The following is a 14,289-nucleotide window of genomic DNA, read 5'->3' on the forward strand; positions in this document are numbered from 1 at the left end:
TACACACAAGAAACACAAGAAACTTATCTTGAACAAAAGAAGCCTTTTATCATGATAAAATGGATAAAATGAATAGATGCAGATTTGTGTGGGGCTTTAGGCAATGCGGGAAAGTGAAATTTCAACAGAGTAAGATGAGGGTATAATTCAAAACTGAAAACTTTCCTTGTTAGATGGATGTTAATAAAGATTACTTGCAGTAAACACTTAACACTACAATCCATCCCAGCATGGCACAGAGGAAAATCTTTTGCCACAACCACTCTATGTATGGTCAAAATCAAAATTGAACAACGAGGTAGACTCAATGTCTGGAAATACAAAGAGATAATAAGACGCACTTTTGGGTGCAGCGTAACAATACTGACCTTATTCCAGATTTCAATCTCACTTCCGGTGCATTCCGCAAGGGATCACGGGACTAAGCTTTCAGTTTTGTAGGAAGTAGCGCGGATTACAGTCGCTGAAGAGAAAAGCTTGCCTATATTTCCATCACACCACTCTATGATAGTCTTTGGCTTCTGGAACGTGTTATAATTCAGTTCTCTCGATCTCCTTCCCGTGGCATGTGACGTTTTGAGCGCGCACAAATCTTTTCACTGTGAACGACTTGTGGTGAAGGTATGCGGTAAAGTAAATAGCTTAATGTGCCGTGTGTTCTTTCAGGGTGGTATATTTTTACCCTTTAATCTTTGAATAAGCCCCGTCTTTGGAAGCCATATGCTAGAAGATACTTGATCAACTACAGATGCGCAGAAAATCAAATTTGGCTTTTGCTTGCTCGCTTCTACTTTTGATCTCACTTCCAGCTGTTATCCCCTTGTGTCGACTTTTTGTCTTTCATGAAGTTTTTTAAAGTAAATAATATAGATCACATTCTTGTCACAAGATGCTGGTGTTAAAAACAAAACCAAAATACTTGCAGTATTGTTAAACAAGTTTTTGTTCGTAAAATGCTTAGCGCGTTCAAAAACAAGTTGACATAAAATCAATTTGTTCTTTTGCCAATATTGACGTTTACCTACAGGAGGCTTAAAATGCCCAAATTGAAGTGCTTCAGTTGGCTTTTGTTTCTGACCGAAGTTGTCCTGAAACTGAGAGTTTTTGTTATTGTTTTTTTCCGTTCTCTTCTCGGGATTATCTCGTGCGAGGAAGATTGTCTCTGAAACTATTTTGGGTTTAATTCCCATGCTTTTATTTGCACGAACAAGAATCATGTTTGCGTGTCTTGCGTTGAAAAAACGTTAAATTGTAACTTGCTAATTGTAACCGCGAATATTTCATTTTTCTGTGAGAGTCATGATAAGTGCCACAAAACTTATCTTATTCACTGCATATTTATATTTGTTCACGGCTTTATCTGACCTTAAACTGATCTAATCGAGGGTTTAAAGGGATTCGAGAATGAAGCTGACTCTTTCAACATAAGCAATCTTCCTAGAGCCCACAACGAGCAAATAGCACTCTGTGGAAATTTTAATTTTGTATTCAAGAACACAATATTATTCGGAAAATATTTACTCTGAGAATTTGCGTGTGAAGAAGTCGACAATTTTTACAGCTTCAATGTGAGCGCACGAAAATGAAAGTTTCTCATGCGAAAAGAGGTCAACAAAGGTGGAATACGATTTGTTGGTGATCATATTATTTTGGCGAGGACTTAACGATGGTAGTTATATTGTTTTGGTTTCTTTTGGGTTCTCGCCCACCATTTCATGGAGAACGAGGTTATTTATAGCAGTGGTGTTACCTCGTTCACCTCCTTAAAAGGGAAATTCTGTATGTTTATGATTATTCATGAATTTTCAGCTGACGTTATTTATGCTTTCAAACGTATTGGATGACTCTAATTACCCTGGTACACAAATTAACAAACCAAGTCTATCCCTCTCGTCAGATCTTCACATCTGTCTTTCCCAGACATTTTTAAGGAAACATACAAGTCACTACGTGTTTTTATCCGTATTCTGATATAAGCTTTAGTCACTTAGTACTCTGACATCATGAAATCAAGGATAAAGAATGTTTTATTAAAGAAAAGTTACTGTTTGCTTTTAATTACTTTTTTTAATTTTAACATCTTACATCACCTCAGAAATTGAAATCAAATGTCAGAATGATGTCATACCAGCACATTGATAAAGAATGTTCAAGGGAAGGTTGAATCATAGAATTTACTTTTAGGTTGTTCATAGCGAATGCGTATTGTAATGTAAGATTCTTGGGCTCAAAAAATTATATGAATGGGAGAAATTTTGGCCTGGATTCCAGATTCCACTTGTCTAGATCAGATTGCAGAAATAATTGTTAGTCTCTGGTCTGCCTTTGGGCTTTTCTGCACTTGCGAAAACTAGAATTTTCCTGACAAAATCAAGGGACAAATTTTGCCATGACAAATTTTCATTTCCTCTGTTGCATCTGCATTGAAAATTTCAAAGCTGTAAAATTCTGTCAATATTTGGTCTGTTCATAAGACTGGCCAGCATAGTTTGTCAAAGGATTCCATCTCTAGTTTCCAGGATTTATCCTAGGTCATTTTAAAATTTTAGAATCCCTGAGTCGTGCAACTTGAGGCAATTTTAACCTTTCTAGTAAACAGATTTCAGTTCAATTACATGCTGGTAGTAGCTTTTACTACAAATGATCAATTTTATCATGGTTTTGTTTGTTTATTCAATTTTGTCTGGTTTTCACCTGGGACAAATTATGTTACTGGTGCGTTGAGGACTTGTCTGCTCTGGCCAAAATCTGTCAAGTTGCAACAAATCATCCCACTTGTGAATGTTCACAAGGACAGAGAATTCGTCTAAACAAACAACTTTTCGGCTAGAGCGTAAAGGCCTTTTGTCATTATGTCAATGTTTGTCAGCTTTGTTCTGCTGGTATTTGTTAGTATAAGTAGACCTGTTGATAAGGACCAATAATAATAAAAATAATAATAGAATTTGAATACTGTATGATTTATCCTGGTTGACTATGGAGCAAGAAGGGATCACTGCTTTAAAATGTTCTCAGAACAGGTTGTCAAGGAGGAAAATTGCTTGTGAGAAATGTTGTGGGACATCTATTTTTAAGCAAAGTACATGTTTTACCAATAGAAATATGAAATCCCTTCCAAAATGAAATGAAGCCTTGGGAGAAAGAAAAAGAACAATTTTTGTCATATTATGTGGTCTTTGTACCACTAAATCTTTCATAGAGCAGTTCAAGCTTACATATTATCTGTTAGACTTGGTTGGAATTTGACATGGCCAATTTGACACAACTAATTGCATGTCTACGAACAGTTTAAGTAGGTTGTTCAATGGCAGTTCAACAATTTCTTGGGAAGCAGAGGCAAAGTAGGAGGGGGAAGGAAGGGGAGAGTTCTTCATTTTCCAAGCCAAACCCCACTGATATTTTGGAAAATTTCTAATTTTAAGTTTCTTAATTTGTAATTTCAATAGTGTCCAATACACAAACATTGCTAATTGATGTTTGACCTCCTTAGTACCTGTTCAAGTACAAGCTAACTTTTATGAGGTTTTTTATTTTGTTCATTATGTTTGCAATGAATCAATTTGTGAAAAACTTGCAAGGCTGAACATTTTCCAGTTTTGCTATACTTTTGTAAATTTCTATTTCAAAATGTGGGGCCCTGCCCCTCCTAATTTCAAATTTGGAGGAGTTTTAGCTTCCTTTGCACCTCTCTTGTGCTCTACAACCTACTGAATAGTTGATAAAAATATGATAACAGAGACGCAAGTTAGGCTTGATTTCTGTCATTCTTTAGAGCCCAGTTACAATGTATCTCTCCAAAACAGGAAAACTGTTGTCTTTGAGGCAGGAAATTATGCATGTAGGGTATTTGGTGAGGAATGTGATCTATTTTGGCTTTTATTCAAAGCATCAGTCGCAATTTTTCTGTTTATTTAGTAGTTATGTAAGACTGCTTTGTGACTAATTCTTGTCTACTGTGTCAATTTTATTTTCTCTGTAAACAGTGTTTATGTGGATTAAGGTGGATTTGAATACCATGTAACACACAAAGTATTTGTGTTCAGTTGTATTTTTGTTTTTGTTTTGCTACTTGCAGAATGGTGTGATTATTATAAGGCAAAGATGGATGTTTCTTTGTGGAGTGTGTTACTTTTGACAAGTGTCTTTTTTCTGTCTGGAGGATGTCATGAAGGTAAGTTCTGTTTTGGATCATCTCAGACAACTAATTGCATTGTATTCCCAGTCCTAATTGTATGTATTCACTTAAATGCAGCTTTCTTGATATTAAAAGATGAATAGTACATCAATTAGACCTGTTTTCCTCTGCAAAGTGCAATACATGTGTGGTTTGACTAATTAAAAACAGATACAGATGTTTATGTATGGCTCATGAAAGGGAAACATGTGAGCAACAAGTGAACTTGACATTGTTCATGCAACACATAACTTCGTTTACTGCTGGCTATTTTAATTAGGAGGAAGGACCAGGAAGGAACCTCCACCTCACTGAATTTAATGAATCAAAAGTGCCTATGAATTAAAACATTTTCTGCCAATTCTTGGCCAAGGAAAAAAAAACAACAACAAAAAAAAAGAACAAAGAAACACATGGCCAATGCTACACTGAATCATAATTTTAAGAGAACATTTTTGTTTTGGGGTCTAAAATAATCCCTAAGAAGTCCTGAGAACTGGTACCTATGAGCAGCCCTTATGACATTACAACCCATTCAAATCCATTTGCCTATTTTACTGAGCACGAGTCAAGTATGGGTTGATATTACTTAGGTTTATTGTTATGCAAGTGTGTACAAACAGGCTTAACTGTTTCACTCCCAAGATCTCATTTTCCTTAAAGTCTACAATAACAATTGTTATGATGTTGATTAGGAGAATTTGGTATTGGATCAACTGATGATCCCTTACTTTATATTTTTCTTTATTCTATACCTTTTCTGCTTAATATTGCATTGATATTGTAAGGAGAACTTCTGTCTTGGTCACTCATGGGAGGTAGAAGGTTAACAGTTTTTACAAAATGATGTTCTTAATAAGGCAGTATGGTTGCAATGGTTGGCTCCTATCTTTTGTTTGGCTTTAATCCTTTAACTCCAAAGATCAGATTGTGATTACTTCCCTCTAGCTGCTATTCATTTCCTTGTAAATTCAGTTACAAGAATTTGGTGTTATATCAATTAAACAACTGCTGACTGATATGTCTGAGTATTCTCATTACCTGTTTGCTGCATGGTGTATGGATATTATAGGGAGAAGTTGCACTTTAATCACTTCTGGGAGTGAAAAGGTTTACACAATTAAGCTCATATTTTGTCACTAGGCTGCTCCATGACAGCTTGAAAGCAATACCAGAAAACTTATTTTCTGCTAGTGATAGATTTGATTCTCAGGTGCAAATCATTATTTCATTATCAAAGCATTTGATTGGGAAGTGATGATCCTCATCTCTTTTTGCACAGGCCTTAGGAATGAAAGCACATCTTACATTTGTATTGTGCAAGGGTTCATTAAGCTATCGCCTCAAACCTGCAAACATGAATCTCTCTTCTATTATAATTATAAATAGTTATATGACTGAATACATTTCTTCAAAATGATTGGCCAAGAGTACTGCACATTTTTGGAATGAGAAAACTTTAAAAATAGTAAAAGAAAAGGCAAATTTCATTCAATAGGTACTTCAAAAACAAAATCTGAGTCCTATATAGTTGAGTTTTGTAGGTACAAACCTTTTTTGAGAGTATCTCACCTTGGTAAGGATACTTTGACAAATATAGTCAAGGACACATGTACTGTATCAGTTTTAAATCAACAAGCCATTTTTGTGGCTGCCTCATGTAGGAGGCAAAGCCACTCATGTCATCAAAGTTAGTGAGATATTAAGAATTTTTTGCTGTGTCATGGCAAAAACTGAAAAAGATTTTATCTTTGGATTTACATAATTTGTTCATTTAAAGGGTAAAATATTCTCCCCTCATTGAAAATTTTTTTTTTAAGTTTCATGGTATTTTTGCAATGAAAACTTTTGTTTTGTGTCACATGCAATCCTGAAATGATTGCAGGACATTTATCATCTTCTGCTGTCGTCTGTAGTGTCATGGCAAGCACTGAAAACATCAATGTGCTCGTGGCTATAAGCCAGAAATTACAAAAGGAGAGAACTCAACTGTGTATTTAGTGTGAGTGTAAACCTACTAACTAAGATACACTGAAACAAACAATAAGTAGCACTGGGAGTTGTCAATGCCATCTCAGTGAAAAGGATGAAAGCCACAGAGAAGGAAATGACATAATTTGATGGTAGATATCTTTGAAATTTCACCTATATATAGAAAAATTTAGCCCAAGATCAATAAAAGAATAGCTACAACAAGTAAAATAAGAGTCCTTACAAAATTGTTATTATTCTCTGCAGATTGTTTGTTGCCTTTGGGAATGGAAGATGGTCGTATCAAGGATGAAAACATTCGTGCAAGGTCTTTTCTACCACTGGCTAGTCCTACTAATGCTAGATTGAATCATTCTGAAGAATATGGAGGGTGGTGCCCTGATCAGATGCAATATAAAAATAAAACAGCTCCAATTAATAGAGAGTTCATACAAATTGAGTTTGGCACTCTTTTACGAGTCAAAGGAATTGTGACACAAGGTCGTGCTAATGGAGCTGAAAGAGTGGAGCAATACTGGTTTAGTTATCTTGGATCAGAGGGGACATATGAGTGGTATCTTGAGGGCAACAGCCACAGATTGGAGGTATGTGCCAATAAAATACCAGATACCTTTGATACAATTTTATATGGATTAAATATGAGCAACACAATGGGAAGCTATTAAGGGGCAACACAGTAAAGTGGTTAGAAAACAGGCAGCTGTACTTGTAATCTGGTGGCTGCAAACTCAAGCCCTCCCCCTTGCCACTCACTGTATTTTTCCTCATCTCTGCAGTGTAACCCAGAATCAGCAGGTATATTGCTATGGAATTGTTTGTATTTTCAGAATAAGTGACTGATTGTGTGAAACTTTGTTTGAAAAATGTTGAGTGATTATTTGATTCCAATGCTTTGGTCATACAGTTGTCATTGCCATAAATAACAATTGCTCAGATTGAGTTTTCCTGGCCTAGGCTTCCATTTTTATTGAACACTCCCACATCTCATCTAATTTAAATGATTATGTGTTTGGTGACCTTCTTTGACTTACATTTATCACTTCTTTGCAGATCTTTGAAGGTAATAGTCAGCAGAAGCCTCAGAAAAAAAACATACTGAGGCCACCAGTTGTAACAGGTGCCATCAGAGTTCATCCACAGATATTTCCAGAAAAACAAGTTTGTCTGAGGCTTGAGCTCCTCGGCTGCTCACTGAAAAATGGTAATTGAAGAAGTGTTACAGTTTTATTATCCTGTACTCATCTGATCTTTCATTTGATACACAGTGTGGGAAGTCTTTTGTATAGCAAATGTAGTGATAGAGCTTCACATCAACCAATGAGCCAGCTAACTTTACCTTTGAATAACCAGCTTTGGTTTTTGGTTTTTCAAATTTTTGCTCACAAAATTATCTTTTGCAGCCCTTATCCTAGATCAACAATCAAAATAAACTTTCCAAAATACTCAACTGAATTTTGTTAACTCTGGCCATCTGCTCTTTGTGTCAATCAATTTATTTTGTGAATAATAGGTCACCAGAAGGACACATCACACACAAGAATTTTAGCACCCCACAAACTTAATTTAAACATTGAGGGTTCCAGCAGCAAACTTTAATTTTTTTTTTTAACTTTTAATCATTTACACCCCAACATCAGTATGCATATTATCCACACTGTTCTTTATACATTTCCTGAGGTGCTGACAAGGAGAATTTGTGTACCAATCAAAAGGTTCCTTTCCTGGTGACCATTTCCTTTATTCTCATGACCTTTAATGTGTGATTCAGTAGTGATATTGTAGGGAGAAATTAGATGCTAACCACTCTTAGGGGTTAAAGGGTTAAACAAATAATCTTTATAGAGTATACTAGGTTCACAAAAAAGTGGTTTACAAAAGGGTCCCCCTAAAAAGATGAAAATCTAAAAAACTACCATCAATAATTATTGTAAATAGGATAAATAAGATAAGAAACCAGTTAAAAGGCAAAGTTTCTTGTACTGTTGTTTTTTTTCCATAAGAAAGGTATCATAAATTTCACCAATGCTTTGCATGAATTGGTTTAAATAAGTTTCCAGTTCAATCTACTTTATTCACTGCTGGAAAGAAACAAAACAATTCATTATGGGCATGCCTTATTGTAGTTTTACTTGCCCGTTGAAGGCACTTGGGTGATTGCTGGTGTCAAACACTTGATGAACCTCAGTATCTTAAATCTTTCTTCAGAAACACTTCAACTTTATTTTCTGACTAGAATTTAGGCGTTGTAATCTTCAATTGTTCAACTGTTGCAGTTATGGTCAAAATATGGGATGATATTTCTTTTTCTTTTTGCCTCATGACTGGTTTTCCAACTTGATTTAACTTGAATTTCCTTTCACTACTCAGGAATTGTCTCATATGAGACTCTTCAAGGTAATTTGATGAGAGAGACCTACAATTTCACTGATTCAAGTTATGATGGTTTGGTCAAAGACAACTCCTTGTTCGGCGGCCTTGGAATGCTAACTGATGGTCATCTGGCTCCTGCTGATTATGCCAACACTAGAGGAGTGGGTTGGATTGGCTGGAATGCTGAGGATACTCCAGATCCATACATCAGGTTTCAGTTTTTGAACACAAGAATCTTTCATTCAGTGACCATTCACTGTAATGTCAGGGATGAAGCAGATGTCCAGTTGTTTTCTAACGTTACAATCAGATTTGGTGAAGATGTTGCTACATTTGACAAGTCACTGTCTTTCAAACCAAAGCAAATTTCAAGTGGGCTAGGATGGAAAAACTACAATGTCACAATTGACTTGTGCAAACATGTTGGGAAGTTCATGGAGTTAAAATTTATTCATGTTGGAAACTGGATATTGATCAGTGAAATTTCTTTCAATTCAGGTAAGTTTTTATGTTTTTTTTTTGAAAGGCATATCTGAACTGTTTCCTTCCATTGTTGTGAGCACAATGCCTCTTCAAGGGAGAGATTTTATTTTTGCCCCTTTTGGGTTTGATGATGTTCTACAGCATGATATTTTAGTTAACCAAGTGTGTTATTATTATTGAACAGCTCCCAGTTGGTTTGTTAGCTCAGTTGGTAGAGCGCAGTGCACTGGTATTGCAGAGGTCATGGGTTCAAATCCTGTACGGGCCTGAATTTTTTTCAGGTCTTATTTCAATTACTAGTTCAATAGTGTTCATAGCTGTGAGGATCTCTTATATTCGTTTCTTCACTGCAGTGCACATATATGATTTTCATATATCCACAATCATTATTCATCAGCTTGAGCAATATTTGCGCAATATGTGATACACAGGCAAGGCTTTTTCATTTTCATTCTATTCTTTGTGTGCCATTCACCACTCTGCTTGCTTCAAAACTATGTTTCAACATAAGCATTTGTGTTTGAAATTTTGCCAGCCAGCAAAGCTGTGCTTTCAGACTATTGAGCTCGATTATATATACTTGGCTATCTAACTGACTTATTTTGAGTGCATTATATTTTGCACATCATTTTTATTGTGTCCTTTATTCCTCTTGAACTGATTTAAGTATTTAATTATTCAGTGGAATTAAATAAAAAACGTGAGAGGAAATTGAATGCTCATGGAACTGAGAAAGAAGTGAGACCTTAGACCTTACTTCTTCTATATCAATTTTTGCTTAGGTTGTATTTTATGTTAAAGTATTTTCCTTTTGTTTAAGCTAATAGTAGTCTTTGTGGTGAGTTAATTTGCTGATATAATGCACATTCTCATACCTTTTTTTCCAGATCCTCTTGGGAAAATCTCGCCTCCATTACCCAAATGTGCTTCCATTCCCCCTTTGTTCACAAGACCTCCCACTGGTCTAATAAACGATATCAGCACTAGCAGTCCATCAGATGGTGTTAAAGGAAAGACAGGTATGATACTGTCTGCGCTTTCCTACATCCTAGCACCTACCTTACTCGCTGTCGTAAGGGAGGGAAGTTTATTAAATAAGAATCAGAAGTGTGGTGATTAGCACATTCTACGTGGTGAGTGACTTTCAAAACAACCCCCAAAAAAGTGAGCAAAATAAGGCTGACAGTGTGCTATATTTCCCGTTTCCATGACGCAGTGGGAAAGAGCAGAGCCATCTGCTTTCCTCACACGACTTAGCCGGTGACTTAGCAGATTTGGACCCCCTCTCCCAAGACCATTTCAGATTTGGACACTACCCCCCCCCCCCCTCCCGATTTGGATCTCCGAGTCCATTTTGACCTTTGGTTCAAATGCGCAAGCAGAAATGGACCCCGGGGTCCCTCGCTAGCTTCGCCGATTTGGACCACCTCCTCCCCTGTAAAATACAAATGGTCATACTGCTAGAGTAGACATGCAAAAAATACTTGAGAAAAGATATCAACCGGAACTCTTTTCTTCGATATTTAGGAAAAGGGACTGTCACTGGAAACGGTTCTTTGAGCGGTGGTGTAATAGCGGCAATCATCTGTGCCGTCGTAGCAGTCCTTGTGGCTGTTGCTTTGTTCATTTGCTGCAAGCGTTACCCTCATTGGTTCTCTCAGCGTGAAAAGCCATTCAACTCCTTCATCAAAGTCGAAGTTAAGCCGTACGCGCGTCACCATACGCCGCAGCGCGTTTCTCGACTTGATAGTACAGCAAGTGAAAACGAAGAAAAGAGGTACAGCTTCAAGAACAATGTGTACAATGAGGCGGGGGGAAAGCGTGGTGCAGAGGTTACCATATGTCCTATATATGCTAGTATACAGGGTGATCTGAACAAAGGCACTATGAAAAGCGACGAACAGAACAACATACCAAAGGGTGAAAGACTTTACTCTGAACACAAGTCTTCAAAGAAAGGTGTGTATAGAAAATATTAACCCTTTATCTGCTGGAAGGAATAAGTTTCTTCCCTCCACGATATCAGGACATTATCCCATAATGAAGTGATGAGTAGCAAAAAACTGAACTGCGGGTGGTATTTTGAAATATAAACCAATTCTCAAAGCTGAGTTACGGGGAACTATGTTAACGGTGTTGCCAACCAAATAAAATTTGTTTGTACGTTAGTAATTCAAATCTCCTTCCCACTGCGTTCGCGTTCCTTACAACACTCGCGCGGAAGGCCATGTTTTAAGTGAAAAAGAAAGGCTGTGAATACTCTATACTGTTCATCATTTATTTTTGTCCTTGTCTCTTTGCAGTCAAACCTCCCATACCACCCCCACTGAAGCCGCCTGAGCCTCTTTCAGAGGTAATTTACGCCGAACCTAACACTCCTCTGTTACCTTCACCAACAAATGGTGGATCTCCCAAAGCCGCAACAGCCCAAAGTCTTCCTCAAGTAGACGTAACAGAGGAATCAGATGTTGCATATAATGACTATGCCGAGCCGGACTCCCCATGTGAAAAAAATCGCTTGATACCGGATTCTCCCAAACCTAGAGTTGTTAGCGGGTATGCTGATCCTATCGATGTCATTTCTCCCACATCAGTGACTACTTTCCCGAATCCTATTTACGAGGAGATTTACTCCGAGCCATTTCAGGGCGTATCGGGCACCAGTTTGTATTGTAATCCTGACGAGGAGCTAAACTTTAGACCCAGACTGGACACATTCAAGGAACTGCCTCGTCACAAGCTTCACTTCAAAGAAAAGATCGGTGATGGACAATTCGGTGAGGTGCATATTGGAGAGGTTGAGCGATTGGGAGACATTCTGGGCGGGGAGTTCAAAAACAGTTCTCGTACAACAGTGGCCATTAAAACTCTCAAGCTGAACGTTGATAAGAACATTAAGGATGATTTCTTTAAAGAAGTGAAAGCCATGGCGGGGCTGAAGCACTCAAATGTGATTCGGTTGTTAGGTGTGTGTCGGGATGATCCCATGTGTATGATAGTTGAGTACATGGCCAATGGCGACTTAAATCAGTTCCTGAAAGAAAAAGAGCATACGCCCAGCTTGAATGAAAGCGAGGGGTGGCAAGATGGCGGACAGTATATCTCTTCTCAAGCTCTGTTTTACATGGCAAAGCAAGTGGCCGCAGGAATGAAATACATATCTTCGTTAAATTATGTGCATCGTGATCTGGCCACGCGTAACTGTTTGGTGGGACACGCAAACACCGTCAAAATTGCTGACTTCGGAATGTCAAGGAACTTGTACTCTAAACACTATTATCGCGTCGAGGGACGTGTGATTTTGCCAATACGATGGATGGCGCCCGAATGTATTCTACAAGGTAAGAGGTGGTGGCATAGTATACCACGAGTCCTCGGATTAGTGCCTGGGGTTTATCTCGAATTTAGGGTAAGACGGGGGGTTCAGATGTGATCGTTTTTTGTGATACAGCGTCAACGACAGCAAAAGCGGTGTATTGATACTAACAGCAGATTCTTAAGTTTCACAGCGGCTCAATTTTCAATTGGGACTCGTAATTAGTTCTCTAAACTCAAGGTGTTTACCAAGTGGATCATATTCGGTATAACTTTGCAAGGGTGGACGAAATTGAGGAAATTCGCCGTTGTTATACGTTTGTTATTGTCTGAGCGTTTGGCCATTATACTGTGGGAGCAAAGGAGGTAGTTATTTTAGAGGGGGTGGGGTGTATATTTTGAATTTTGGTCGATAGGAGAGGCACTCGTTCGATGGGAGGTGTTAATATGGAACGGTAATTTAGGTGGTTGGTTACGACCAATTTTACAGAGAAGCGTGAGGTTTACTGAGATCGGACGATATTTTCTGAAAGAAAACGAGACATGCCGAGGATGGGCTCCAGGGAACCCTTACGACGCATACCAGAGGCGCACAAGTTTCAACTAGAAAATGCGGAGGAGAAAGAGATTCATCTCACGTGTTTTTTCCTTATTTCATTTACATTCATTTCACATATGTGTCGATATTTTCAGGTCGTTTTACAACGTCTAGTGATGTGTGGGCGTTTGGAGTCACTCTATGGGAGATACTCACTCTTGCTAAAGAATATCCTTACTCGGAACTCACCGACGAGGAAGTCATTGATAACGCGCAGAAGATTTTCCATGGAACGGGTACGCCCTCCACTCGGTTACCTCAGCCGAAGACATGTCCAGACGATCTGTACCAGGTCATGTGCCGCTGTTGGACAAGAGAAATGGAGGAAAGACCCTCTTTCATGGAACTACACAGCAGTATAGCAGAGCGTGTGCGACTCAGTGAAGTCAGTATGGAATGTTAAAGTGCACAGAGAGGGTTGATGTTTGAGTACCAGAGGACAGTTTTGATGTGCGCCGAACAGTTTGTCGTTAACTCTGTTCACGTAGCCGGACCGAATGCTAGTATTTAGAAATGGCCCCGGCATCAAAGCAGTAGTCCTGACTTTGCGCAGCCAAGATATGATTGCCTTGGAGACAAACCTAGACCAACAAGTGAAACATTCGGTTCTACTGGGTTGGATAATTGTCTTCAAGACCCAAATTTTTTTAACATTTTTTTTGGATCATAGATTTCGACGATAATAAATTGTTTTATTGCCAATCAGTCTTTTAAGAAAACGGGAGTAATTTAGCAAACGTTTATAACAATGGACATGATCATTTATGTTGATGTTTTGAACCCTCTTACCCCCAAGATTGTCCTAGAAATTCTCCCCTCTGGCTCTTATACATATCCTCCAAAATGATCAAGGTTACACCATTTAGCTAATATTGATGTAGCAGTTCTGGGAGTTTAACTAAAGTTATCCCAACGTTTCTTGGGAAATTATTTTTTCATTTTTGTAAAGTAAGGAGAGACATTTTGTTTGATTTGTTGGAATTTTGTCTCTTTGTTGAATATTTGAAATTAAAATGCCGTTTGATATTTATCCGCAAGTCAGGTCAAGAATGATGTTCTTTGTATATTTTTGATTTTTTTGGCATCATTATTGTACAATACATTTTGCTGGGTGATGTGTTATTGACAACGAACCTTTTAGATATGACTATGTTAACATAAACATGTCATCTAACTTGAGTTTTATTTCGAATGTTCGAAAAATAAAGCATCTACGCCGTAGTATGAGTATCTTTGCAAATTTAACTAAAACTTTTTTGAAATTTGATAAATCTTTTCCATCCCGAGTCGTTCCCATTCCTCACGAGTTTACTCATCCCACCCACCCATCACAGCAAGTAATATGGGTTTTTTTCTC

The 14,289-nt window shown here is 37.8% G+C and overlaps 1 protein-coding gene across 1 annotated transcript; it reads left to right on the forward strand.

The window, feature by feature from the left end:
- The first annotated feature begins 422 nt into the window (after positions 1–422).
- On the forward strand, positions 423–14,153 carry LOC131778695 (discoidin domain-containing receptor 2-like). The gene is made up of 9 exons (XM_059095103.2): positions 423–621; positions 4,076–4,171; positions 6,413–6,750; positions 7,217–7,367; positions 8,534–9,034; positions 9,907–10,038; positions 10,547–10,978; positions 11,323–12,360; positions 13,028–14,153. The coding sequence occupies exons 2-9, from the start codon at positions 4,102–4,104 to the stop codon at positions 13,333–13,335; spliced, it is 2,970 nt and encodes a 989-aa protein (XP_058951086.2). The 5' UTR covers positions 423–621; positions 4,076–4,101; the 3' UTR covers positions 13,336–14,153.
- The last annotated feature ends 136 nt before the right edge of the window (positions 14,154–14,289 follow it).

Source organism: Pocillopora verrucosa, chromosome 4 (assembly GCF_036669915.1).
Source record: "Pocillopora verrucosa isolate sample1 chromosome 4, ASM3666991v2, whole genome shotgun sequence".
Taxonomy (NCBI): domain Eukaryota; kingdom Metazoa; phylum Cnidaria; class Anthozoa; order Scleractinia; family Pocilloporidae; genus Pocillopora; species Pocillopora verrucosa.